The 26,485-nt window shown below is 61.3% G+C and overlaps 3 protein-coding genes across 5 annotated transcripts; 1 reads left to right on the forward strand and 2 right to left on the reverse strand.

Moving 5' to 3' along the window:
- Window position 1: 1 nt before the first annotated feature.
- Window positions 2-10,529, forward strand: KLHL21 (kelch like family member 21; the record flags this gene model as incomplete). The annotated part of the gene is made up of 4 exons (XM_029945927.1): window positions 2-284; window positions 2,409-2,814; window positions 6,095-6,167; window positions 7,362-10,529. Coding segments are annotated over 4 exons (1,056 nt in total), but the record flags the coding sequence as incomplete, so codon positions are not given.
- Window positions 10,530-12,250: 1,721 nt separating this feature from the next.
- ZBTB48 (zinc finger and BTB domain containing 48) lies at window positions 12,251-19,767 on the reverse strand. 3 transcript variants are annotated; one of them, XM_029949023.1, is made up of 11 exons: window positions 19,666-19,767; window positions 18,367-19,060; window positions 17,781-18,022; window positions 15,440-15,551; window positions 14,767-14,859; window positions 14,282-14,368; window positions 13,976-14,130; window positions 13,400-13,536; window positions 13,278-13,328; window positions 12,708-12,796; window positions 12,251-12,616 (listed from the first exon to the last, which is right to left on the reverse strand). In XM_029949023.1, the coding sequence occupies exons 2-11, from the start codon at window positions 19,051-19,053 to the stop codon at window positions 12,320-12,322; spliced, it is 1,950 nt and encodes a 649-aa protein (XP_029804883.1). In that variant the 5' UTR covers window positions 19,054-19,060; window positions 19,666-19,767; the 3' UTR covers window positions 12,251-12,319. The 3 variants fall into 3 exon arrangements, with proteins under 3 accessions (XP_029804883.1, XP_029804881.1, XP_029804882.1); XM_029949021.1 differs by having other exon boundaries at window positions 13,164-13,328; XM_029949022.1 differs by having other exon boundaries at window positions 13,164-13,328; window positions 19,599-19,733.
- Window positions 19,768-20,257: 490 nt separating this feature from the next.
- On the reverse strand, window positions 20,258-25,531 carry TAS1R1 (taste 1 receptor member 1). The gene is made up of 6 exons (XM_029945928.1): window positions 25,520-25,531; window positions 24,752-24,793; window positions 23,286-24,047; window positions 22,661-22,873; window positions 22,207-22,327; window positions 20,258-21,213 (listed from the first exon to the last, which is right to left on the reverse strand). The coding sequence occupies exons 1-6, from the start codon at window positions 25,529-25,531 to the stop codon at window positions 20,282-20,284; spliced, it is 2,082 nt and encodes a 693-aa protein (XP_029801788.1). The 3' UTR covers window positions 20,258-20,281.
- Between the last annotated feature and the right edge of the window lie 954 nt (window positions 25,532-26,485).

The raw sequence follows: 26,485 nt of genomic DNA on the forward strand, positions 1-26,485 counted from the left end.
CTGCCCGCCCTGCCTGCGCCTGCTGCGCGAGGCGCGCGACTTCCAGGCGGCGCGCTACGACCGCCACGACCGCGGGCCCTGCCCCCGCATGCGCCCGCGCCCCTCCACGGGCCTCGCCGAGATCCTCGTGCTCGTGGGCGGCTGCGACCAGGACTGCGACGAGCTGGTCACCGTCGACTGCTACAACCCGCAGACGGGCCAGTGGCGCTACCTGGCCGAGTTCCCCGACCACCTGGGCGGGGGCTACAGCATCGTGGCGCTGGGCAACGACATCTACGTGACCGGTGAGGGGACCGGGGGCCGCCCGGGAGGGCCCCGGGCGTTAGTCTCCTGCGCCCCTGGGAGAGCGTGTTTTCCGGCAGGGAAAACCTGCGGAACCGGGAATCCAGGGACCGCCCCACAGTGCGAGCGCCCCTTGCCTTCCCCGGCGCCCCTAGTTGGCCAGTGGGCGCGCTTCAGGAGCTGGTGCTTTAGACCTGGGAGACCGATGTGTGAGCGGCGACAGGCAGCTGCTTGTGGTCTCTTTTCCGCGGTGTGAGGGGGGGCGGGGGGGGAGGCAGCCTAGATGACAGATAAGTCCCCTCCTTGCCCGGGAGGTGCCCCCGCCCCCATCTGGTTAGAAGATACTAGGGCATTCACCACGCACAATGGGTGCTTTCTTTTTCTCCCTAAGGAATCCAGGGGCAGGCGGGGCCTGGCGCTCCATGAAACACCGATTTCCCGTCCCGGGGATTTCTCCAGCACAGCTGAGCCACACAGGCCTCCTGACACATTCGTTTTGTCACCCGTGACAAGGTTCCTCCAGCCTTGCACCTAGGCTGTGCACTGGGGGGGTGGGGGGGCGCATCACATGGTGTTTCAGCCGCTCTCTAGCCAACGACTGTAAACATGATCACATGCTAAGAGGTTTTCTTCCAGTTACTTGGCTCAAACCCCAAAACACTGCCTAGTCATGCTGGGCGGGTCCCAGCCTGCTCTGGTCCTGGGCATCTCCCACATTTTTCATTAAAGATAAATCCCAGTTCAGACATGGGGCTACCTCCTTCCCCGAGGCGAGGAGGGGCGGGCTCTGTGACAGCTATATAAGGAAAGAACCCGGCTCTGAGAGCACTGGGCCCCGAGGAAGGGAACCGGGGCTGTGACCAGCCTGGCACCTTCAGGAGAAAGCCAGCTCTGAAACCCACCCTCCAGCGCCCCCCTCCCCCAACGCCACCAGTCCGAGGAGTGGAGGAATCGGGTTAAGGACATGGTCTGCTCTTCCTTGGCCTGCTGCTCTGTTCCGGCGTTTGCTGGAATATGCTGGAATTGGGCCCTTTCCAGGCTGGGGTTGGCCCTGTGTTTGGGAACTGTGCGCCCTCCCAGCACACGAAAGTCTGGCCAGTGAACTCGCTCCCAGAACTGGTTAGACTTGCCCCGACTTTGCCGTAAATGTCTCCGCTGAGCAGCTAATCCTTGGGGGTTAGACAGGTGGCTGGGTCAGGCCGTACAGCTGCCTGGAGGGAATTTCACAGAGGCGACAAAGCTGGCTTCAGCTGGCTGGGCCACGGCTATCCTTCAGGAGGAAGAAAGCAGGCAGAGGGCACCCCGTGAGAGCTTCGTGGTTTAAAAAGCTCAAGGCTGTGAGACAGACAGGATGTCATGCGTGCTTTGCCCTGTGGCGCCAGCTTTGGGGATGGGGAATGTGACCCCGCCAAGGTTCCGGGGATCCCTTCGCACTGTTCCGGGAATTCGAATGTCCTGGGTAGACGTGGTTTAATGTATGATTTCAGCCAGCACCCTCGGGGGCAGGGGGTGCTTGGCTGGCTCTCTTTTGGAAAGAAATGTAGAAAGAGCTTGATTTATTTTCTTCTTCCCCTGGATGAAGCACATGTCAGTTACTCGTGCCTAAATCACGAACTGGGGCCCCAGGATCCCAATTTCTGTGCTGGGCTCCGGCTTGTGAGGCAGATTCCGATCGGCCTCTCCCGGCACCGCCTTGTCCCCGGCTGCCCAGGAAAGTCAGAATTCCAGGACGAGTCCCTGTGTTCCCTACCACGTGCTTTGTGGCCCCCCCAGAAGTTTTGGCTCTGAGACCCACACTCTGCTTCAGTGTTCGACAGTGGGGGGTTCCAGAGCGTGATTGCTGTTTACGTAGAATTGTGGCTCCAGGCCCTTTGCTTGCCCCACACAGATGTGGCCGTATTCGTGTGGCACGAAGCTCTGGGGTCCTCCGGGACGGCGGTCCGCACAGGCACGGCCTTAGCCCCCCACCCCAGCTTGGGGTCCCTAGTGGGGGTTTTGGCGAGAGAAGCCATGTGTTGACATTGAAACCCAGCGAGCTTTCTTCCTGCCCCGGGAAGTTCAAGGCCCACGGGGGTGACTCACACCGAGTCAGCACGGGCTGACCTGTCCTCTGCACGTCCCGGCAGGTGGCTCTGACGGCTCCCGGCTCTATGACTGCGTGTGGAGGTACAATTCCAGCGTGAATGAGTGGACGGAGGTGGCGCCCATGCTGAAGGCCCGTGAGTACCACAGCTCCTCCGTGCTCGACGGGCTGCTGTACGTGGTGGCCGCGGACAGCACGGAGCGCTACGACCACACCACCGACTCCTGGGAGGCCCTGCAGCCCATGACCTACCCCATGGACAATTGCTCCACCACCGCCTGCCGCGGCCGCCTCTACGCCATTGGCTCGCTGGCCGGCAAGGAGACCATGGTGATGCAGTGCTACGACCCGGACATGGACCTGTGGTCCCTGGTGGACTGTGGCCCGCTCCCGCCCTGGTCCTTTGCCCCCAAGACCGTGACTCTGAATGGACTTATGTACTTCATCAGGTGAGTACCCAGAGGCCAAGGTCACTCCACAGCCTTTCTTACCAGGCCCCCGTGCTAAAGCGCCTCATCACTGTGCTCCCATTTCGCAGATGGGGAAGCAGGCCAGGCTGGCATGTGAGGCTAGGTCTCTCCAATCTGTTAGTTTCTGTGGGCTTCTGCGTTTCCTTAATCAAAGGAGCCTAACCAATGGAGTGAGATCCTTGATTATTGATTGATTGGAGATAGGTCCTTTTAGAGAACGGTCTGGGATTCCTGGAAGCTAAATCAACGTGTGTTGCTTTGCCTGATCTTTCATCCTAGGATCCTGCTGTATAGACTCTGGTGGTTCTTGGGTGGCATTTATGAATAAAGGGATCTGTCCTACCCAAGACGACTTTTGCATCTTAGACTGGGGGCGGGGCACATGGGTGGTTCAGGCGGTTGGGCGTTCAACTCTTGGTTTTGGCTCAGGTCCTGATCAAGCCCCACATCGGGCTCTGCTCTGACTGCGTGCAAAGCCTGCTTGGGATTCTCTCTCTTCCTCCCCTGATTGCACTCTCAAAATAAATAAACATTTAAAAAAAAAAAAAAGGCTGTTGGAGGGCGTTCTGGACCCTGGGTCGTGGGGGAGTGTTGCTTTGTCAGAGAGACCCTCCGCTCACCTGGCGTGTGTTTTCACCCTGCCCTGGGGGAGGGGGGCCCGCTCCATCCCCTCCGTTTCTTTTTTTATTTTCCTTTTAACATTTACTAATTTTTGAGAGAGTGTGAGAGGGGAAAGGGTAGAGAGAAAGGGAGACACACAATCCAAAGCAGGCTCCAGGCTCTGAGCTGTCAGCACAGAGCCCGATGCATGGTTTGAACTCAGACTGCAAGATGGTGACCCGAGCCAAAGTCAAAGTCGGACACCTAACCGACAGAGCCCCCCGGGCACCCGCACCCTCTGTTGGAAGCAACACTTGGGCATTCAGCGCATGTCTGCAGGTCCCATCTTTTCCTTTTCTGCCTGGCCCGGCACAGAAAGGGCCCAGGGTCCTGTTCAGTGAACGCAGGTCTGCAAGGATCCCAGGGCCACTCCAGACCAGGGAGGGGCCTGATGTGGGGCAGGCTCTCAAGCTACAGATGGCGGCAGAGGCCTGGAGGGGTAAGGGACTTCCGGGACAGCGCAGGGTTTGAGTTCAGCATGCCCAGCCCCGGGCGCGGTGTGGTGTTACCTATCGTGGGCTCCCTGGCCTGGGCCGTGGCCTTGGCAGCGTGGGGCAGAGACAGAGTGGCCGGGGGTCACCATGAATCCATGGGTCTTGACGACTTGCCACAGCCAAGCATCCCCTCCTGATGCGCCAGCGGGTGTTCAGGGAGCTAGGAGCTCCTGCCTCAGTGTGTGTGCGTGTTTCCCTGTTGCTCCCTCCCTGGCCTAGGGCCTGTCTGAAGCTGCGGGACCAGGAGGGAAGGGGAAGGGATGTACTGCGCTTCCCTCTGTCCCCTCAGGAGCCTCGGAGGACGTATGCCCTTGCCTTCTCACCCCTACCCCTTCTCTCGAGTCCTAAGCTGCCCTGGCCTTTGCCCGCTGCTCTGCTCCCCCAGACTGGGGGCTCCTTCCCAGGCTTTCTCCGTGCGCACGTGGGGAACAGAGGTGGCTCCGCTTGCTGCGCAGCATCGCCTGCCAGGGACCCACGCGGTGCTGAGGGAGCCCTGGCTCACGGCCAGCTCCTGGTCCTGTTATAAAACATCATCTGACTCTCTGCCCAGCTCTCCCTCCCCCAAGTCAAGGTAGCTGTCTTCAGAGAGGGGGTGGGGACCGCTATAAATACTCCTCAAGAGTGCCAACGCCTTGGCCTCGGCCCCTCAGAGTCCTTTCCAGCTTGAGCGCCTTTGAGGATGTCCTCCCTGCTCTGAGAGCCTGGAGCAGACGGGCACGAAGCCCGGCCTGTGCACAGAACGCCCCCCGTGCTGTCCTCATCCGGGTTGGGGTCTCTGGTCATGTGCTAACCCCCCTGCCGCCGGAAGCATTAGGGTGCCCCCCATGCCCGCTGTCAGCCTTTGTGTGGGTTCACCTAAGCCATGGGGGTGGGTGTTCTGCCCAACACCCCTCCCCGCCCCCCAACCACGCAGAGACAGTGAAAGTGGGGAAAGGCATCCCAGTTGAGCTCCAGGGGGGTGGCGTGGGCAAGACCTGGGGACTGGTTCAGACGCACCTGTGTGTTTGTCCCACGTGCCGGCCTGCTCGGGTGCCACCTGTCAGGGCAGCCCCTGTGCACAAGCTGCTGTTTTCAGGGGTGCCCGGCGCTGGGGGGAGGGCTCAGCTCCTCAGCTGCTGCCTGACTGCTGATCTGTCTGTGCAGGGGGAGGGCAGCCCAGTGGCCTCTGGCACTGATCATCATCGTCATGTGGGCCACCAACTAAGACCGGTTTTTACATCTTGAAATTGTCGGTGGGTGCGGGGGGGACGCAGGAGCTGCATTCTGTGATCTGAAAAGTTACGTGAAATTCAAATTCCTGTGTCTGCAAATAAGGTCTTTTTGGAATGCAGCCAGGCCCTCTGTTTCCCGACATTCGCACTACAGCTGCTGCCCTGGGGAGTGGGTACAGAATCTGCTCCTCGGGACTGAGGTGGCCACTGACTGCCCCTTCTGCTGACCCCAGACTCCTTAGTGTCGCTGCTCTTTGGGGCTTAGTGTCTGTGCTTTTCAAGGCTGTGCCTCTGAGCCTTTTATTGCAGGGCTCCAGAGCATGTCAGACAAGGTGAAAGATCCTGACCCCAAAGGGAACGGCAGCGCTGGGGCCTTCTGGCCTGTGACCGGGCCTCCCCGCTGGGCACCCAGGCCACAGCCGTGAGCGGGAGGAGACTAGGCCAACAGCGGTGGGGAGGCCCAGGGACAGTCCGGGTGCGTGGGGGAGAGCGCTGGGGCAGGAGCCTGTTGAGAAGGGAAGATCCAAGTCCAGGTTGGAAGGTGGAGAGGAGACTGGTGGGAAGGGATGCGGCGAGTTCAGATCCGGACCCAGCTGCGTTGGCGTAGAGCAGTGTGTTTGCGGGGGGAGGGGAGGTGTGTGTTGAGCACTTGAAGGTGTTTGACGTTCAGGTTTGAGAAGTCGGGTCTGGTTCTGGCCTCGGAGCCCAGGCCGGGTAGGTGTGGGGGCCTGAAATTGGTCCCCACACACCAGGGATGGGGTCTCACTGGCCTGTGGACTCCAGACGGCGTCAGAGAAGTCTCCAAAGGAGAGGGGCCTGCGTGGCCGTCCTCTGCAGCTTCCATACACCCAGGATGCTTCCTCCTGCCTCTGATATGTGCCCCCTCCCCCACAGGGACGATTCCGCGGAGGTGGACGTCTATAATCCCACCAAGGACGAGTGGGACAAGATCCCGTCTATGAATCAGGTAAATACGCGGATGTGTCAGCATGGGACGCAGAGGCTGGTCCTGTTTACTGGCCAAAGTGTAGTCATGACACATCTGGGAGACAGTCCTAGTGGGCAGGGCCCGTGCTGAGCGCTTTCCGGGTGTTACCGCACTTAATAGAGGGCTGGGTTTTCCCTCAGTTTGTACTTAAGGGGCACTGAGACCTTAAATAAGTCCCAGGGTTAGACCGTTGAACCCATTCAGACCAGCATTCAGTGAGTCCCTGCTATAAGCCAGGGAGCGTAGGGAGAGGAACATTCCTTAGAGGGACAGCGAGTACAAAGGCCCTGGGGCAGGGTGCACCTGGTGTGGTTGTAGAACACTCCTCACAGCCCAGCGTGGCCGGAGCAGAGTGAACAAGGGGACAACAGAGGGAAGGAGGCCAGACAGGAAGTTTCTGGGGACTGACCCTGGGGACACATTTATTTACTGAGTGCCTACTGTGTGCCCTGAACAGGCCCCTGCCACTGCTCTCTGATCAGGGTGTCTGCTTGTGGAGGAGAGCGGTGCCGAGCCGGACCCTGTGATGGAGCTGGGAAGGCTCGGTGGCACTGTGGCCACGTGAGCAACCGCCTTAGTCCTGCCTAGATAGTTGTGTGCCCGCTCACACGTTTTACTTCCTCTAAGTTTCCAAGCCTGCACTCGCCGCTGCGTGGCGATTGTCACGATGTACAACATCCCAGCTGAACATTTACACTTAGCAGGTGGGACTGTTTGTCCCCGCCATGACCTGCCCGTCATAGCAGATTTGGGAAAGAGGAGATAGTCCAGTTGTGGGGTTCAGAGCCCAGACTGTGAGTCGAGGCCTAGCACGGCGGCCGTCAGCCGTGTGAGGGAGGCACTGCGTTCCTGCCTGTGCGATGGGGAGGAGGGCCGAGCCTGCCTCGGGGCCAGTGCTGCTCGCGGGGAGGGTCCCTGCCTCTGCAGCCCCCCCCCCCCCACCATAGGAACCGGGCATGGCGTATGGCCTCCCGGGTCCTGGCTCCGGCCCTGGCTTTGGAGCCGGAGCAGAGGGGGGCATCGGCCTGCCCTGGAAAGCGTGCAGAGGACTGCTCTCACTTCTCCAGGAAGTGCCGAGGGGGCCCGGGGCGTCTTCTCCGTGGAGAGGGGCTGTGGGGCTTCTGCCCTCGCCTGGCCGCCGGCCTCCACTGGCCTGTCTTCCTCGGCCTGCAGGTGCACGTGGGGGGCAGCCTGGCCGTCCTCGGAGGGAAGCTGTACGTCTCAGGTGGTTACGACAACACGTTTGAACTCTCCGACGTGGTGGAGGCCTACGACCCAGAGACTCGGGCGTGGAGCGTTGTGGGACGGCTCCCGGAGCCCACCTTCTGGCACGGCAGCGTCAGCATCTTCCGCCAGTTCATGCCCCAGATGCCCTCTGGGGGGCGTGGCTTCGCGCTGGACAGTGGCAGCAGTGACCTGGACGTGGCCCGGCCGCGGCGGCCGCAGAACCCCGACGAGCTGCACTAGCCCCGGCCCGGCCCGGGCAGGGCCTCGGTGCAGGTAACACGGCGCGTCCGGGGGGCGCCGTGAGCCCCTCCCGCGCGCACAAGGGCGGGTTGGCTTCCCCAGCTGCCGTTGGGCTCTCGGGCTGCCGAGTGACCCCAGCAGAGTTTCTGTGCACTTAGAGCCGGACTCCCAGCTGCTGGGGCCAAAGCTGGCAGCCCCTCCCATGGCCCACGACGAGCTGCCTCCCTGCCCGCAATGGGCTCCAGCCGGTGACCCCTCCGCTGCCACTACCTGTGCCTACTTGCTTCCACGTCGGAGAAGAGGGCCACTTGTGGGGGACAAGTCCTCCCACAGGAGTCCAAGAGGGGTCCAGGGCCAAGGGGTCCAGGCCTGCCTTCCTTGGCCCACGGGCTCTGCTGGCCTGGAGCAGTGGGAGGCCGGCGGGCTATGGCCGCAGTGGGGTCCCCCACTCCACGTCCAGCGCTGGACATCCCAGGGACCAGCTCCCCAGATGGAGGGGGTCTGCCTGCCTGGCTCCTCAGGCTTGCGGGGACATCACACCAAAACTCGCCTCACAGGTGCCGGGCAGCGGGACTGGACGGGAGCGTGGCCTTGAAGGGGGCCCCGAGGGACTTGCTGAGCAAAGCCTGGTCTCCGGTGAACCTGCATTGAGGCAAACGCTCGGTGCCCCCGTCCGCCTGCCCTGCCAGCTGGCGTTGCCGCCTGACCTGGAGGCCTCCAGGACTGTCCTCCCAGGTGGACGCAGAGAGGGTGAAAGCCTGCAGGTCTGGGCCCCTTCCTGGGAGGCCCTAGGAGTTAGTCATCGAAGGCCAGCCGGGCCAGCGGCCGTGGGTGCCCTTGTCTCCCCTGGGAGCAAAAAATCCTGCTGCTTCCAAAGGGAGCCCTGGGCGGGGTGGCCTCCGTGGTTGCCTGCAAGGTTTGAAATGCAGTTTGGCCCTTCCTCAGAGGGGAGGGGGTGGGCAGGGAGGCAGCCAGGAGCAGAGTCTCTGATGGTGCCATCTCTGAACGTCTCCGCTGGGCAGGGGGATCTCTGCAGGGCAGGGTGACAGCCCCACACCTCCCAAGCCTGGGGTGTCCCCGGGAGGGGTGGCAGGAGCAGCTCCCAGGAAATCCCGCAGCTCAGGGCTCCCTGGTTCCTCTGGGGAGTGAGTGGTCTGGTCCCGTCAGGGTCTCCCAAGTATCCGTTGGCTGATTTGTCTGTCTTCCAAAGAGGAGGCGGCTTGCATTTCCCTCATTAGAGAGAGTTGTTGCCACCCGCAGCGAATTGCCTGGGGGTGTGTTCTTAGCAGAGAAGTTCTAGCACTAGCGCTTCACAGACCCTTACTTTTTTTAGCCAGATGGCATGGGTGGTTCTGGGGAGGAAGTCTTGTGGCCTACAGAGCTGGGGGCTGGGGGCCCCCACTGTCCCCGCCATATGCTGTCGCTGTCTGGTCAGACCTGTTGCAGGAGCAGCTGCGGTCCACGGCCGCACTTCCCGTCCCCTCAGCTGTCACTCACCTCGCGCACACCCCCTGTGCCGGGCACTGCTGGACAGTCGGCCGCCTGGTGGCGAGCTGGGGGCTCCTCCGTGCCCCAGCCAGCCTTCGCCCCTCCTGGTGGGCGTGTCGCCGCTCTGTCAGGCCTTCCTGCCCCTGTCCCCCAGGTGATGCTCTGACCTCCCTTCCTTGGGGCTGGTGACGCCTCCTCCTGGTGCCTTCCAGCAGGCTCACCCCACAGAGGTTTGCCGTGCTCTTTGGTCTCTGAAGTTAAGAGGGGGTCCTGCCACAGTAGCTGGTCCCGTCAGTGGTGGGGGGAGGGCAGGGCTGGCCGGTCTGGGCTGAGCTGCACGGGACTAATATGCCCCAGGCACTGTGCTCCGTGCCCACAGCTGTGGCCTGCCCGCTTGGTGTCAGGACAGGCCGCTCAGATAGACGTGGCGATGCCCGCCGACAGGTCATCTGCCCGGGAATCCTCCCGGAGAAAGAACGCAGGCCTTGACCTCCTGGGGAAGGCTTTGGTGCCCTTCCTGAGGGCCGTCGCTGTGGGGGGGCCCTATGGCAGCTCTCCCCACCTCCCTCCAGGGGGCTGTGCTCTGTCAAGGTCAAGGACTTCCCCTGGTGAGTGACTATCAGGGAGAGGTCTCATGTAACACTTGCCAGGACAGGGCTCTGGGAACACCTCGGTTTTCTTACAGAGCCAGCCTCTGCAGACCATACAGCAGGCATGGGCCTTCCCTGCAGACGCTCCCCCGTGGCAGGGGGCCCGGGTCCTGGGTTCCTGCTCTTGGGGCTTCACTGTGACCAGCTGCCACACGACTGGCGGCTGTCAGATGGCCAGTTTGGTGTGCACCCGTCAGGTTCCCTCCACCGGACCCCATCCTCGGTCTGGAGCGCCAGGGCTGGGCAGCAGCAGCAGGCTCCTGCAGCCCCCAGCTGGGGGTGTCCACAGTCAGGGGCGGCCCTTCTGGCAGCGCCTGCTCCCCTGCCCAGCCCTCCCCGCTTCCCCCAGAGGGGGCTCTCAGCTGGGGAGCCCCCCCCCGCCCCACTTAGGGATTGTCTATACACTGACCAGGGTCAGAGACAGGCCAGCTGGAGGTGGACTGTCGTGTTTGGATGTGCGGAACTGTTTAGTCTACAAGACAAATTAAGTTATGAAAATTTAGTGACTCATATTTAATGCTGATTTGCTATAAAGTATTCTATATTTATATGACTTCAGAGACTCTTATGTACTAAAGGACACACCCTTTTCAGTGTCCAGCTATCTAGTCCCAACCCCAGAGGGTGGGGCAGACTTGCCTATTTATTTGTTCTGTAGGCGTAGGTGTCCAGAATCCCATTTAAGATTTTAGGATGCCTTCGATGTATACTTTTTGAAATAAAACTATTTCCTGTACACCTGGCGTCCTGCTCTTCATCCTGCCGCCGCTGACTGTGGGACTTCAGGCAGAGCAGGGGTGCCCAGAGCTCCTGCTAACGGTCTTGGAGCAAAGCCTCTGAGGCCCTTTCATGGCTCCATGACAAGGTTGTGGGAAGTGAGCCCTAGGCACGAGACACCCAGGAGTCCTAGCCCCAGGGGCTGCCCCTCCGCCCCGCCCCCTTCCTTCAGTGGTGACGGGACCCCAGTCTGCAGCTGGTAGACCTCGGACCCAGGGCGGGCAGCGGGCCCTTAAAGGAGGATCCTGGAAGAGGACATGAGGGTCAGAAAGGCTCCTCGCATGTAACCCAAGACCCAGGCCAGTTTCTGGGGGGGGGAAGGGAGCGTCTTGAGGCCGTAGTTTAATAACCTCCCTGAAGAGGACACGAAGGAGCTTATAGTCTGGGCATCGGTTGTGCCTGAACATGGCCTTTACCTCCGAGCACCCCAGCGGTCCAGGAGCGAAGGGAAAGACAGATTGTCCTCCTCAGACTCCAGGAGGAATTTGGCCTCGTGTGGAGCTCCATGTTTCAGGAACCTTCACAAGGGGATTTAGGTAGTGCCTGACTTGAGCACTCAGTCATGACCATCACTGCCCCGGATTCAGAGTTGGCTCCGTGCCAGGCACTGAGCAGAGCACTTGTGCTGTGGGGACAGTGGCTGTAAAATGTGCATGCGGACTCGGACACCCATCTGGTGGGGGGGCCTATACCCCCCCACCCTTGAGTCTGGGGACTGAGGTTCCAGTCACTGCCTGGCCCAGCACCACATGGCAAAGGGCACCCTGTGACCTCACAGTTCTGGCCCCTTGGAACATGGGTCCTTGGCACCCAGGCGCGATGCTGTGAGGAAGCCTGGGCAGCCTGGAGAGGGACCCGGGCCCACAGCCAGCACCCTCTGGCCAGGCACAGACCCCCCCCCCCCCCAGCCCTGCCCCGCCCTCACCAGCCTCCAGGGAAATTCTGGTTTGCCAGGGGAGGTTCGCCATCCGGCAGCGGGTTTAACAGCGGGCTCTCCCAGAATCCTTGTCTACAGCCTGGGTGCTATTACTCACTCCACTGAAGGGGAGGCCACGGGGGAGCCACCTGCCTCGGGTAGCAGTGCTGTCGGCGAAGAAGCCGAGGAGCAACAGGGGTGCCAGCACCCAAACGCTCTTCCTCCAGGATACACACCTGGCCCTGCTGTCCCGGCAGAACTCTGGGATGGGCAAGGCCTCTTGTCACTCTGAACTTGGCTTTGCCGGCACGCCACGCCACCTGCACCAGCAAAGCAAGTGAGGGCCCTCCCAAGGGAGGGATCCCGCCTGCAGTCATTGCCAGCCAGCGTCCAGGGCCTGCTAACCACGAGTCCGACCTCAGGCTCCCGGGTGGGACCCGCGGCATGCCAGGGGGCTGCGGCCGTCACCCAGGGCCCGGAATTCCACCCCACAGCTGGCAGCACCACAGCTGCGACGCAGCAATGCCACGGTTCCAGGTTCTAGGATTCTGACGCTAGAGATGACCAGAGTGCCTGGGCCTGGCCCCTAAGGATGCCCGTCCAGTGTCTGCCTCTGCTGAGGTCTCCCAACGAGGTGGGGAAGCAGCTGGCCGAGCAGCACCCTGAGATGCGGGATGGCTGGGCGGGGCACCGTTTCTTCTAGAAGACACGACAGGAGAGCAGCACACCCAGGACCCCAGGTTACAGGGTGACAGACCGCCAGATGGGCTAAAACGACGGAGTCCAGAACCCTGTGGTTTATTGGGGGCTGGGGCCAGGCGGGAGCGGGGCGGCTACGTGTCACAGTCCTCGGGGATGGCTGCCGTGATGATGAGCGAGGGCTCCATGACACCCGAGCTCACCAAGCTCTCCTCTGCACAGAGTCTCTGGCCAGGCAGCTGGGAGGCCAGGCCGCCCTGCGCCAGGGACGCCACGATGACCTCGGCCGAACCCGCCTCCAGCTCGGCGGGGGGCTGCAGTGCCACCACCACCACCTTCTCGTCCTCGATGACCAGGTTCCGGAGCTTGCGCTGCCGCGGGTTGTAGTTCTCCACCCGGTCGTGGATCTCCATGTGCCTCCGGAGGTGGGCCTGGGGGGCGAGGGGACTCAGGGCCGGGCGGGGGGGGGGCGGGGGCAGGCTGGAGGGGGAGCGGCAGGAGGGCCCTGGGCCCTGGGCCTACCTGTCGGGTGAACTTGTAGCCACACTCGGTGCATTCGAACTTCCTGACGCCCTTGTGCCTTCGCACGTGCACGCGCAGCTGCTCCACGGCTGCGGGAGGGAAGGGACCCCGGTTTCAGGGGAGGCAGGAAGTGGGCACATGGTGCCGAGATGAGGGCGGTCCAGGGTCTGCAGCTGCTCCAAGGGCCCTGCCAAGCTCCGATACCACCCTGAGGGTGCCACTGCCCGAGACCCTCTGGGGCTCCCGCCGTGCCCTGTCACTGCAGCTCCAAGCCCGAGTCTTCAATGCACAGGGAGCAGGAGAGATCCTCTGGCAGGAAGACTGGCACCAAGAAGGAGCATGTGACAGGCACTGCCACGCCTGACCGCGCCCCGCGGACACTCCCCTGCCCTGGCCAGCGGGATATGGCCCACCCTTCACCCCACGCAGGGCGCGCCCGGGGAGCAGGCCGGGTACCCTTGAAGGTCTTCCCACAGATCTGGCAGAAGTGGGGCCGGCCCTCCTGGTGGCGGCTGGCCACGTGCCTCAGCAGGGGCCCCTTCTCGGTGAAGCGCTGCTCACAGAACTCACAGCTGAAGGGCCTCTCGCCCGTGTGGGTGCGGTTGTGCTTGTCCAGGCTGGCTGCGGGGACAAGGCGGGGGCTCAGCCGCTGCGCCTCGGCCTGGGGCGGGGAGAGGACGGGCCCGCCTCACCTTGGGTGCGGAAGGTCTTGCCGCAGAGGTGGCACTGGAAAGGCTTCTCGCCCGTGTGCGTGCGCAGGTGCATGTTAAGGTTAGCCTTCTGGGTGAAGGCGTGGCTGCAGAACTCACACACGTATGGCCTCTCGTTCCTGGCGGGGGAGGGGGGCAAGAGCATCACCCAGGGAACAGCCCCCCTCATCCTGCTACAGCTGGGGGCACAGCTGGACCCGGAGCCAGGGAGACTGTAAAGGCCAAAGCAAACCCGCCTGAGCCATGGCACCAGGCCCAGGCTGAGACCAGCCATGTGGCACAAAGGCTGGGCGGTGATGGGAGGGGCCCCGACGCCATCCCAGGAACCGTGGAAAATGAAGAATCTGCCTTATGTTAACCTGAGATCCCCTCCCTCAGCCTCTCTGCCCGGCACTAACTCCCCCACCCGGGTGCCCCCATTGGAAGGGCTGCGGGCACAGGACTCGGGGTGGAGGGTGCTCTGGGCCACGTGAGCACCAATAACTGCCTTCCGGGCCCACCGGCCGACCTGGAGCCGGCAGCAGGGCCAGGCCCCGGGAAAGCCCGGCCGGCCCGCACCTGTGCTTGGCCTTGATGTGCATCTGCAGGCCGTTTCGGCTGGAGGCCCTGTGCCCACACTCCTCACACACGAACAGCTTCTCCCCTCGGTGCTTGAAGGCCTCGTGCAGCTGGAGTTCCGTTCGGGACAGGAAGCACTTGGCACAGGTGGGACACTATGGGGCAGAGGGAGTGGGACCCGGCTGAGAACGGGGAGGGGCTCCCTGGTCCCCTGCACGACAGGAACCCTGCAGCCTGCCTGGTCGACACGGCTGTGGCCACCTCACTCTGGCCAGCTCCCAGTCCTCAGCACAGCCTGGCACTTACGGCGTGAGGCTTGGGGGCTCCGTGGAGTTTGATCAGGTGGCTCTGCAAGTCCTTCTTCTGCATGAACTGCTGGGAGCAGGAGGAGCACTGGAAAACAGACCCAAGGTCACCTCCGAGGCCGCCCCCACCAATGGGATCCTGGCCACCCCTAGGCTATTGGGGCAGCATCCCAAAGGCAGGGCCCAGCCCGAGATGACTGGGGGCTCCCTGACCTGGTGTGAAGGATGCTCCAGGAAGGAACCCCTGCCACCCGCTTCATGCCCACGGAGACGCTCAGCCTGCCCTCCACAGAAACAAGGATCCACAAATGGCCAGTGGCCCTGCCTGAAGATAGGGAAAAGTGGATGGGTCTGGAAGGCTGGGCATCTTAGCAGCTAGCAAGAGGGAGATGCCTAACATCAACCTGTGTACAGGTCTTGGCAGGAGGGATCCTGGGGCTGCCCCCCCCGCCCCGCCCACGGCCCTGGGAACAGGCCGAGCCTGACCTTGTAGGGCATCTCCCCCGTGTGGGACACCATGTGCACCCGCAGCTCCATTCTCCGGCGGAAGGTCTCCTGGCACACGGAGCACGTGAAGACCTGGCAGTGTGAGGGGCAAGCAGGGCCGGCATCAGGGGGGGACCTCTGCCCAGGCTTCCACTCGCTGCTGGGAGGAGTCTGCCCGAGGGGGGGGACGCTAGGGTGGGAGAGGGCGACACGTGACCTGCCTGCCCTGACCCTGACCACCGCTGAGCACTGCAAACCCACCACACCAGGCTGGGGGGCAGGAGCCAGGAGACTTGACCCGCAGACCCCACGCTGGTGACAGGCCTCTAGGAGGAGGAGGGCGGGGGTTGGCTGGCCAGGTCACGTGGGCCGGCCAGCAGGGTGCGGGCAGCGGCCATCCCCACCGAGGCGCCCCTTCTCCAGAGTCCAGGGGCCCAGGCTGCCAAACCCAAAATGCTTTCCATTTCCATTTCTGTCTGGGGCTGGTCCCTTATGCCCTTGGGACCAGTGTCTGCACCTGTAATGCCAGGGAGTGGACTCAGTGGCATCCAAGGACACTCCAGCGCTCTTGAGTTTACAATCCTAAAACGGTCTCCTGGGGCCCCTCTCAGGTGGCAGGAAGATGAAGGCCAGCGTCCCCTGCCCGCCAGGCCCTGGGCCTGCCCGCAAGTACCTGTTCCGAGCGGCTCATGCAGTTCCGGGCTTCGTGCTCCAGGAGATTCTCCTTCCGAAAGTAACACTTGCCGCACTTGGGACACTCAAAGGGCTTCTCCCCAGTGTGTTTCCTGCCATGAAAAGCCACAGCGGGTGTGGGGGACTGAGCAACTGCCCGCCTCTTCTGCACCCGGTGTCCCTCTGGCCACCCACCGACAGCGCCGTGCTCCAGGGCAGAGCGGAAGAGCGGTCCTGAGGCCGGCCGCGGCTTGCCACGTGGCGTGTTCAGACCTTGCCAATGACCCCACACAGGGGAGCCCAGAAGCCCTCCTCCTCGAGGCAGCCCGCACGGCTCCCTATGGAGGGACCGCCCCAGAGCCACCAGGGCCTGGCTGGCTGGCATCTCTTCAGAGACAGGAACAACCCCGGGCCCTGACTCCCTGGAGAAACCAGCCGGTCTGTCTGGGAGTCTGTGAGCTTCACCTTCAAAACCGTAGCCAGTATGTGAGCACCTCCCTTGCCGCTGCGGCCCTGCCGCCCCCTGGGGCCCTGCCTGGCCTCGTGCTGCCCCCCGCCTGCCTCCGCGGCGGTGAACGTTGGCAGCCAGAGGCACCCTCAGACAGGGCCTCATCGCCTCTTTGCTCCCAACCCTGCTATGCTGCCCGTTTCACCCTGAGAAGAGGCCGGGAGCCTAGGAGGCCTAGCCTGCCCGCCGGCCAGGGCTGGTCTCCCAGATGTCACCCCAGGCTCTCTGCTTCGGCTCTCCGGGACCCACCACACTCCCCCGGGCTGTGCCCCCAGGTGGAAGTCCTCACCTCCTTTGAGTCTGCTCAAAACCTCTTTTGAGTCTGCTCAAAATTCCTTCCTTTAAAATCGCAACCTGACCCCAGCCCTGGGGGGGCCCTCCTCCTTTCCAGCACCCCGTAAAGCCGCCATCTGTCAGCTCCAGACTGCACTGCCCTCCCCGAGCCCTCTGCTTTATCAGCTAAGGCACACCAGGCACTCAGAACAGTCTAGCAGAACACCGAAAGAGCGCTCACACGTTCTCAGAGGCCAGACGTCTCTCTCAACCTCTGCCACTCGGTTAACTGTCCTTGTGCCCATCCCAGTGACCTCATGAGGGCACCATCCCCTCCCAGTTCTCAAGGCCAGTCCAGCAGCCGGCACCTGAGTCTTCTGCAGGGGGGAGCATCCAGGCTGAGGTGGGCCACCCCAGGGTGCCTCCCACACAGGGCGTCCCCAGACCCCACTGGCCGCAGCTGCCTCCATGCAAGGCGAGCAAACAGGCATCACCCTGCCCCAACTCCAGGCCGTCACCACCGGCTTCCCAGAGTGCCACCCTGAGAACACATGTGTGGCCCCACCTGGCCTGGCAAGAAATCAGACTCGTGACGTCTTGAACTATGAAGCCACAAGAGCGGAGGGCATACCACCTAGCTGCCACCCCCGAAGCCTTGCAGAGACCTGGAGCGGCACTGTCAAGAGACCTCCCTGTGACCACAGAAATGGTCTGTCTGCTGGGTCAGCAGCAGGCCCCAAGCGGGACCACCGAGCACTTGAGGCGTGACTGCTACATCTGAGCAACTGACACAACTTTTACTTGAAGTTAACGCAGCTTCACACGGCACCTGGTCACCTTTTCAAACGAAGCAGTTGCAAACAAATAGTCCTTTATGCTGCACGGACACCCTGGGGCTAACGTTTGCCGCAGAATCCCAGGAGGCACCCACCCTAAAGACTGATGCGTAGGCCCAAAGGCAACGTTGCTGGGCCTTAGGGACACCTCACATGGGGGCCTCGGCCACAGCACAGAGCCACAGGTTTCTCTCATCCCCTTGGCAAAAGGCAGCTAGCGGTCAAGGTCCACAGCGGCAGGAACTTACTAACAAGGTCGCTACAAACCCACTCCAGGAGCTCAGAGTAGAGAGGGAGGGAGAGGGGCGCTTGGGGGGCTCAGTCGGCTGGGCAGCCGATTTTGGCTCAGGTTGTGATCTCACAGTTCATGGGTTCGAGCCCCTTGTCCGTCTCTGTGCTGACAGCTCGCTCAGAGCCTGGAGCCTGTCTCTGGATTCTGTGTCTCCCATTTCTCTCTGACCCTCCCCTGCTCACGCTGTCTCTCTCTCTCTTTCTCTCTCTCTCTCAAAAATAAATACATTAAAATTAATTAATTAACTAATAAAAGAGAGAGAGGGAGGGCAAAGGAATCTGAGCCACGACTAGGTTCTCACTCCCTGATGACCGGAGGAGTGTTAGAGATGGAGCCCCCGTCCCCCGCATGGCCCAGAGCGGGGAGTGCAGGCCCCTCCCCCGGCAAGGGAATAGCAGGCAGGCAAAGGAAACAGAAAAAACAGAGCGTTTACCTGTTGTGGACTTTTAGATAATATTTGCTGAGGAACTTTTTATGACATGTGGGGCATTCAACCGGCACCGCTGTACCTTTTCTGTTCTCAGCGGGCTCGGCTGCCAGGGGATCCGTGCTCAGGGCTGGCTCAGCAGCACAGGGCTTTCGGATCGTGTTTGATTTCCTCCTGGTCGGCAAGGCCTCGGTCTCAGAAACATAATCACCATCACCGTCCTCCTCAACTTGAACCACCACTTCCCACTAGAGCAGAAAAGGCAGCAGGAGGCCAGGTCACCAAATCAACCAGCAGGAGTTCCGGGGACAGACCTACAGGGCAGCCAGCTCATTCCAGCTCCATCCCAAGGTGACTCCCTTTATCAGCGACTATTCCCACAAGGTCCCAGGGCAGGCTTGGATTTGGAGGGGCAAGGACTCTGTGGGGAAGTGCAGCCAGTCTTCCCGCCCATCATTCCTATGCTTGGAGAAAACCTATTCCAGACCCACATAACCAAGATTCTATCTTGGGGTCCAGAAAAGTGTCAGTCTCTCCACCACCCCCACTCCCAACTCCCACCTTCCCCTTCCCAGCACCCCGGGCACAGTACCTCATTATTCCCGCCCTGCAGCTGGACACCTTCAGCCTCAAAGGGTCTTGGGGCCGCTTTATCCTCAGGCTCCTTGTCCTCTGGGGGACAAATCTTCAAGGCTTGCTTGAGCTTCCCACGGTGGAAGGAGGGGCTCTCAGTCTGGGCCTGGAGACCCAGCTGGGGCCTCTCGGGGCTGTGACTGCCACCAATCTCCTGGTCTCTGGGCACCTGACCCAGCGTCTTCGAAACGTCCTCTTCCTCCAAGCCTGCCGGCTCCTTGAGGTGGCTGTTCACATTCTGGGGGGCAGGCTTCCCCAGCCCACTCTGGCCACTGGGTGCCTGCCCCACTGGGGTTTTGGGCTTGAAACTCTGGCAAAGCTCCACAGCCTCTGGCACCCGCAGCTCCCTGGCTGCCAAAAGCACCTGATCCCGGTTTCCAGAGGTGAGAGCGAGGTGACCAGTATAGAAAAAGTCCAATAGGAGACCAAAGATCTCCGCAAAGCCGGCAGGGAGGACGACACTGCCCCCTGAGCCATCCCCATAGAGGCTCTGGAAGAAGTGGCTGCAGCAGGCAAGGACACTCCAGTGTGCCTTGAACACCAGGCCCCCCACGTCCAGGGTGGCATCGCAGTACTGGCCCTTCTCTCGCTGCTTGTTGAGCTCCTGCAGCACCCTCACACTGTGCTGGATGAAGGAGCCGTCCATGGTCCGTCTGGAGGAGAGCAAGGCAGAAGTGACATCCTGGCAAGCCCAACCCAGGAGGGGCAAGGGGAGCCCCTGGACTGGGGCGAGCGAAAGGGGGAGGCGGACTGTACTCCGCCACGTTTATCTCAACGAGGGCTTAGGTCAACGTTAGAGGCAGTCAGCTGAGACAGGGATGGAACGAACGCCTCCCTGGGCCCAGTGAGGGCCAGGTGCGCAGCCCATACTGGGCCGGCCAGAGACAGTGTGGCGGGGACACGGACGGACTAGGTAGGGGACGCTTGGCCGGGGATAGGACAGGGTCGTGAAGAGGTGCGGGGGGAAGGAATCAGTGTGGGGAAATAGACGGAGGATCAGAGCGAACTGATCAGCCTAGCAGAGCGAGAGGACCCGCGGCAGGGGAGCTGCGGGACAGGTGAGCAGAGCCCATGCCGTGCCCACACGTCCGGGACGGCCGGGCGGAAGGCGGCCGCAGTCACACTCCAATTGGCGACTATGGCGCCCCGCAGCCCTTCCCTCCCACACCCTGCTGCCCCTGAACTCCTCACCCGGGCCTGTCCTCCCTGCGACGGGCCCACAGACCCCGGACCTCGTCGCTTCCACAACCCCACTGACCAACTGGCTGGGCCGTACGTCCCCGGCCGACCGTACGAAGACGCCGCCGCCGCCGCCGCCGCCGCTGCCGCCGCCGGACGTGACGTCAGGAAGCGCCGGACGGGACGGATAACGAGGAGGTCCAGGGCTTCTGGCTCCGCCCCCGGAGGGGCGGGACCAGTCAGCGAACAGCCAATGGTATGGGGAGAGGGGACTAGGGCCTGATAGCTCCGCCAGGGCTGACGTCCCCGAGTTGCTTAGCAACGTCAAGCTGAGCGCTTGCGGCTGGGGCCGAATCCAGGGTTCCGGCTGCGGTTCGGTCCCGCGGCGCCTGCAGTTGAGGAGGCAGCGCCCCACCCTCGATTCAGAAGCTAGAGCAGCCAGGAGGCACGTTTCACCGCTTTATTGGCAGCCCGGAGCCTGGACTGGACTCCCGTGAGCGTACACTACCCGAGCCAGGACGGAGGAGTCCAAAGGTCTCCCGGACGACGCCGGGTCCGCGCGCCTGCCTCGCTCGACCTTCGACCCTCAGGACTGGGGAGGCGTCCAGTCCGCCGCCCCCACCCCACCTTCTCCCCCTCAGCCCCACCCCCACCCCACCCCCACCTCCCTGCTAGGCCCCTGCCCGCCCCGGTGGTCAGGTGGAGGCGCAGCGCCTCGTGTACTCCTGGATGGAGGCCTGGAAGTGCTCTGTGCTGTTGAGATCTGGGCGGCACAGGATCACGTAGCACTTGGGGAGGAAATAACCGCTGAAGCCGCCACTCAGGCTGCTCAGCGCCGCCAGCACGTTGACCGCAGGCAAGTACTTGCCCTGGTAGACGCTGGCCATGGTGAAGAAGGCAATCCAGGACACGAAGTTGAGGAGCAGACTAAAAGTGACACATTTGGCCTCGTTGTAGTTCTCAGGCAGGTCTTTACCCAGGTAGCTGCAGGCAAAGGCGCTGACGGCCAGGAGGCCGTTGTAGGCGAAAGCCACCATGAAGCCCGGTGAGTTGGCCTCCGTGCACTCAAGCACCACCAGCTGCGGGAAGTGCTGGTACTCCCTGGTGGGCAGTGGGGTCCACACCGCCAGCCAAGTTAGACAGATGAGCAGCTGGGCCATTGAGCTGATCGCCACAAATAGGTCAGGACCATGGTTTTGGACCCAGGCATGGTAGAAGATGGGTACCCTGGCAGAAAACTTGAAGATGAAGACCAGTTGGAAGGAGCGGATGGTCAGGCAGGACAGGAAGACGGCAAAACCGAGGGCAAAGAGGCCTTGGCGCAACAAGCATGTGGGCAGCGTGGGCTCCCCAAAAAAGCCGTAGAGCCCACAGCTAGCCCCTGCCAGGGAGCCCAGCATGAAGAAGCACAGTCGGCCCCCCGCGGACCTCACCACAGGGGTGTCTAAGCGCCAGGCAAACAGGCCAGCAGTTCCAGTTACCAGCAGCAGCAACAGCGTGTTAGCTGCCAGCAGCCCCCAAGAGATGGGCTCATGCCAAGTCAAAAACACGACGGTGCGTGGAAAGCAGGTTTCACTTCCCGCAGGTGCCCACTCTTCCTTCCCACAAGGCTGGCAGCTGTGGAGGTCTGGAAAGAAAGGTGAAGGGGGCTCCTGAGAGCTAGAGGAGCAGAGCAGAATGAGGAGGGGAGGCCGTGTAGGTCTGCCGGGTGCTGGGAGGGCTACACCACAGGAGCTGGGCTCTACCAGGCACAGTGAGATAGGGGGTAGCCCTGAGTGGGGCCCCCGAGGCCCAGTGTCTCCTCAAGATGCTCGTGTTAGTTACAGATTTTGGAGACCGTTGGGTAGGTTCTATATGGCTTATGATCCCAGAAGGGGCTTGCAAACCAAGAGGTCCCTAGGGAGGGCCTTTCTCTGGCAGCTCTGCCCACACGCCAGGGAGGCTATGACCCAATAGGAGCAGCCAGCTCCAAAGGAAGGGCATTTTCACCTCCCCAGCATCTGTATTAGCCAAATGCACCTCTGTGCTGCCTGCCATTCTGTGGCTTCTCGGACTCTCCGAGAACAGAAGAGATGCGTTCTCATGCCCACAGAGATAGTAAAAGGAAAGAACTTGGCTCCCAGAGTCCAGCTCTGGGCTGAGCCCTTAGCTACCCCAATTTGCTCTCTGCTCTTGACCTTGTATCACTGGATAGAGTGTGCTATGTTTCTTGTCTGCATACAATAGTATCTGCATCAAGGCCAAGCTGTTCAAGGTGCTGGCTGTCTTTGGCAGGGGCAGTGGAAGGGACCTCACACAGACAGCATGGGAGGGAACAGAGGAACACAGCTACATCTGTTCGCATAAATAGGCTGAATTTAGGATAAAACTGCATTTGCAGGAATTGCTTTGGAGCCCTCTAGTAAAAGACACAGTGAGCCTGAGTATTTCAACTGCCTGTTTCTTTCTGCTGCATCAGAATTCAGTCTGGTGGCAAAGATTCGACAACCTGTACCTAAACCGGCAATTGAAGAGAGCAAGGCTCTGGTTCTGCGCGTGCGCGTGGCCCAAGGGAGATGCTCTCACCTGCCATACAGACCTGGGAGTGCCCGGTCATCCTCCCACTCATCTGGACACTCACCACTCTTGTTGAGGAAGGTCCCGGCCTCGCAGGGCACACACTCAAAGCAACAGTGGTAGAAACCCACAATCACGCGCTGGTGGCCCTGAAGACAGTCACTGGAGCACACAGACGTCGGCACCTGCAAGACGCCACAAGCGTCCTGTCGCCATGTGGAGTGGCCCACGTCAAGGGCCACTCACACGGGGAACGGGAAACAATCTCCCGGCATCTCCCTCACAGCTCAGTTCCAGGGCAGAGCCCGCGGCTGTGTAAACGAGTGGCAGCTGGCCATCTGTGCGCTGCCAGTGGGGCTTCCTGGCAGGGCTGGATGGAGCCACGTTGGCCCGGGACCTGGGACCCCTCTCCTGCTCCGTGTGAGCTGTGTCAACAGTGTCCTCAGGCTGCCCACGAGGCAGTTACTTGGTGAGTGGCTATGTCTCCTTTACTTGGTTAGTGACCATGTTTCCTTTACCTGGTTGTCCTTCCCGTGCCACCGGATTTTGGTTTCATTTATGTCCAGCCGAACCGGAGGCCACGTGGAGGAGCCGATGACCCTGAAGCTCCACTTGGGACCACTCCAGTCCCAGGCAATGATGTCATAGCCACTGAGAGGGTCCCCGTTGTCATGAAACTTCACAGGGTCCCCATGTAGGAGGAAATTCACCTTGCGGATCTGCTCCAGAAGCTAAAACACACGGGGATCATGGAGCTGCCACAGATGACGCAGGCCGCGCCGCCTCAACTCGCCCAGACCTGGAAGGCTCCGGAAGCAAGTGCTTTTGTTTGGGTGGTTTCAGCCTGTCTGGAAACTCAGAGCCCCCTCCCTTCCAAGGGAGCCCCTCAACCCTCCCAACCAGCCTCCTGAGTAAGAGGAAGCTTCTAAAAAGGACCCCCTTCCAGAGACTTTTCGTCCTGGATCCTGAAGCCTGGTGGTGGGAGGGGCTGAGGTCAGAGCAGTGAAGCCTAAGAGAGGAATTAGCCTCCCAGTGGGCAGCCTGTGGGCCCCACGCCCAGCACTTAGTTGGCCAGCGAGGGATCACTCTGTGTGCCTCAGGAAAGCACCCTGTTACAGGGTGCTGGGTGCTGGGCTCCCTTACCTGCCAGGGGTAGACTCGGCCCCGGGCACAGGCTCCGGAGGCGCAGCCCAGGAGCTGGTGGAGGCCATGGGCCACTGCGTAGACAGCCCGGTAGGCATTGTAGGCAGAGCTCATGGAGAATGCACCGAGTGTGGGCATCTGCTCTGCCGTGAAAGCCCGACACTCTCTACACAGCTGGTTGGTGCTGCACCAGGAGCTCCTGGAGCAAGGCCCGGGGACCCCCTTATCTGCCTGGACATAGGCCTCTTCAAACTCCTTCAGGCCAGGGACAAGCCTCTGCCGGATGGCCACACCCAGCACCATGCCAATGCCCCGGATGCCGGGCACATTGCTGATGTGTCTGGAGATGGCCCAGTCTTCAGAGGCGATCCACACCTTGGCAGTCAGGTTGGCCAGCACCACGGACTCAAAGAACACCCTGGCCAGCTGCCTGCTGGAGAAGACGACCACGACGGTGGTCCTCGCTCGGGCCAGGTGCCGCATCATGCTCTGCATCCTCTCATCGCCCGGCCGGGCGGAGAAGGGTATGATGTCCTTGAAGGCGATGCAGATGCCCTGCTGGGTGGCCTGCTCCTCCAGCGCCTGCACCCCCAGCTGCCCGTAGTCGCCATCGCTGCCCACCACCGAGATCCAGGCCCACCCAAACCGCTGCAGCAGCAGCACCATGGTCTCCACCTGGTACCTGTCGCTGGGGATGGTGCGCAGGAACGAGGGATAACGCCGCTTCTCCCCGAGCGTCACGCTGCTGGCCTCGTAGCTGATCTGCGGGGGTTTAGTTCCGCGAGTTCAGGGGCCTCAGCCTCAACTCAGGGCCTCCCAAGTGCTGGCCCTGTGCTGGGCGCGGTGACCCGGGGAGGAGGGAGACATGGTCCCAGCCCCGGCTCTCAAGGAGAGCCCTGGTGGACTAGGAAGCTGACAAGTTACATCTAAAGGAAAGGCGGAAACCCAGAGGGAGGCTTCTGGGAGAGGAAGGGGAAGAGGAGAAAAGCTACACACACCGTGCGCGAACTGACCCAGGAGGTCGGAGGCCGGAAGAGGAGGCACAGAAGCAGGTGTGTCTGGTCAGGGCAGGAGCTGAAATCCTTGAGCTAAGATAGCTAAGACACTTGGTCTTTATCTGTGAGCCATGGGGAGCCCCTATATGTTTAGGCAGAGAAGTGATCTGTCCAGACTTGTGTTTCGGGGGTGGCTATCTGATTTCAGCGAAGAATGTGTTAGAAAAGGCTCATGACCAGAGTCAGGAAGAACTAACTCCCTAGGAGACTGATGGAATCATCTAGAAGAGACAGCTTGGCAGCCTGGCCCGAGTTAGAGCTGTGGCAGCGGTGACGGAGAAGAGGGGTGGGCCTGGCAGCAGGTAGCGGGTAAAGACAGAGGCCGTGGGGGTGAGGCTGACTGTGGGGATGGGGGAGGGGGGAATTGGGCCGCCCACCGGGTTCCTGGCTTGAGCTGAGGTGGTCACTCACAAGGCAAGTGGGCAGGGGTGGCAGACGCCGGAAGAAGAGAGGCTTGAGTTGTATAGGGAGGTAAGTTCAGCTGGGGGGCCTGCTGGATCCATGACGTGGAGACCCCGGACGAGCTCAGTGCTTAGAACTCTGGACAGAAGCCAGGGAGTGGGCAGTCGAGCCTGTGGAGAGGTTCTGAACGAATCGCCCCAGGATCTGCCTGCCACTTTGGCGTGTGGGCGGGTTAACTTCCGGTTGAAAGTAATTAAGGCACAAGAGACCCAGGAGGACACTTTTCCCCTAATTGCCTAGAAGAATTTAGAGAGCTGAGCTGTGGGGCACCTGGGTGGCTCAGTCAATTGAGCATCCGGCTTCGGCTCAGGTCATGATCTCCCAGTTTGTGGGTTCGAGCCCCGCTTCAGGCTCTGTCTGTGCTGACAGTTCAGAGCCTGAAGCCTGTCTTTGGATTCTGTGTCTCCTTATCTCTCTGCCCCTCCCCTGCTCACGTGCTCTCTCTCTCTCTCTCTCTCTCTCTCTCTCTCTCTCTCTCTCAAAAACAAAACATAAAAAAACCCGTAAAAACAGCTGAGCTGCTCCAGGTTCTGGAGCTCCACAGAGAATTACATTACAATAGGAACCAGGTGTGATGGGGAGGTGGCTAGCAAAGGGCCATTTGTTATCATTCCTCTCTATGTCCCATTGTTTCTGGATGGCCCAGCACACATTTGTTTAATACACATTTGCTCTCCCTTCTGTGAAATGTCTTCCTCTGAAGTCCCAGACCCCTACCCACTTCTCCATCGTTCAGGATAGCCTATGAGCCTCATTCTGCCTGTCTTTGAACCTCTCCTGTTTATGCAGATTCCCTAAACGTATGTAATTTTGACGTTCCCCTCTTAAATCTGTGCCACATCAACTTAATCTGTAGCCAGAAGAATCTGGAAGAGTAGGGGAAATGTCTTACTCCTAGCACCTGCCTGGGAAAGGGAGCATCCTGCCCTCTGGGAATCATCTGCCTTTTCAGAAGAGTGGGGGGATGAGGGAGGAGGAGGAGAGTCTCCAAAGGAGACTGAGAAGGAGGGGGGGTGCCACAGTGAGACAGAGGGTGTAGGTCATAAATGCTGCAGAAAGAGTGTCACAGAAGGACTGCTCAAAAATGTCACCAAGTCAGCATGTCAGGCAAAGAAAGGCTGAACAGCATTTGTTGGATTCGGAGATCTAGAAAGCCCTCCAGATCACAACAAGAGCAGGGGCAGCGGCTGGCCGAGGGGCTTGAGAAGCAAGTGACGAGAGGGAGACGCAAACAAGAATAGGGAGCTCTGTGGACAAGTGTCCGCGGCATGAAGGCACAGAGCGGGCAGTGCTCAGAGCAGAGGCGCCTGGGAGACAGACAGGGATAAGGCCTAGGAGAGGCTGACCAGCAGAGGGGATGGTGAGGCCCAGGGGGACAGCATTCTGAGGGGGGACCACAGCTCTGAGCCTGAGCTGGGAGGGAGGGAAGGAAGACAGGGAGGAGGAGGGCAGGGAGAAGTGGAGAGCGGTGTGACGTGGGAAACAAAGGGTGTTCCGTTCTTCCCACAGGAAATGGAGTGGATGGGAGAGAGCAAAGGGCGGCAGTTTCAAAGGAGGTGGGTTTTCCCAGGACATGGAGGCAGGGAGGTCTGGATGCAGCACTTGAGGAGGAAGGGACGCTGGGGCGGGGACTGTCATGGGGAGGGGACTGTCATGGGGCAGGGCCCCCCCCCCCCCCCCCCC

The sequence above is a fragment of the Suricata suricatta genome, chromosome 8, assembly GCF_006229205.1.
Source record: "Suricata suricatta isolate VVHF042 chromosome 8, meerkat_22Aug2017_6uvM2_HiC, whole genome shotgun sequence".
Classification (NCBI taxonomy): domain Eukaryota; kingdom Metazoa; phylum Chordata; class Mammalia; order Carnivora; family Herpestidae; genus Suricata; species Suricata suricatta.

What these genes read in the sequence shown, in the direction of transcription:
- TAS1R1 (XM_029945928.1), bottom strand. An exon ending in GGCACGGGAAGGACAACCAG is followed by an intron (nt 22,328 to 22,660) that starts GTAAAGGAAACA and finishes GGCGTCTTGCAG; the next exon opens with GTGCCGACGTCTGTGTGCTC. An exon ending in GACCTTCCTCAACAAGAGTG is followed by an intron (nt 21,214 to 22,206) that starts GTGAGTGTCCAG and finishes CTTTCTTTCCAG; the next exon opens with ACCTCCACAGCTGCCAGCCT.
- ZBTB48 (XM_029949021.1), bottom strand. Translation starts at nt 19,053, where the DNA reads ATGGACGGCTCCTTCATCCAGCACAGTGTGAGGGTGCTGCAGGAGCTC. An exon ending in TGCAGGGCGGGAATAATGAG is followed by an intron (nt 18,023 to 18,366) that starts GTACTGTGCCCG and finishes TTTCTGCTCTAG; the next exon opens with TGGGAAGTGGTGGTTCAAGT. An exon ending in CAAGACCTTCCGCACCCAAG is followed by an intron (nt 13,329 to 13,399) that starts GTGAGGCGGGCC and finishes TTGTCCCCGCAG; the next exon opens with CCAGCCTGGACAAGCACAAC.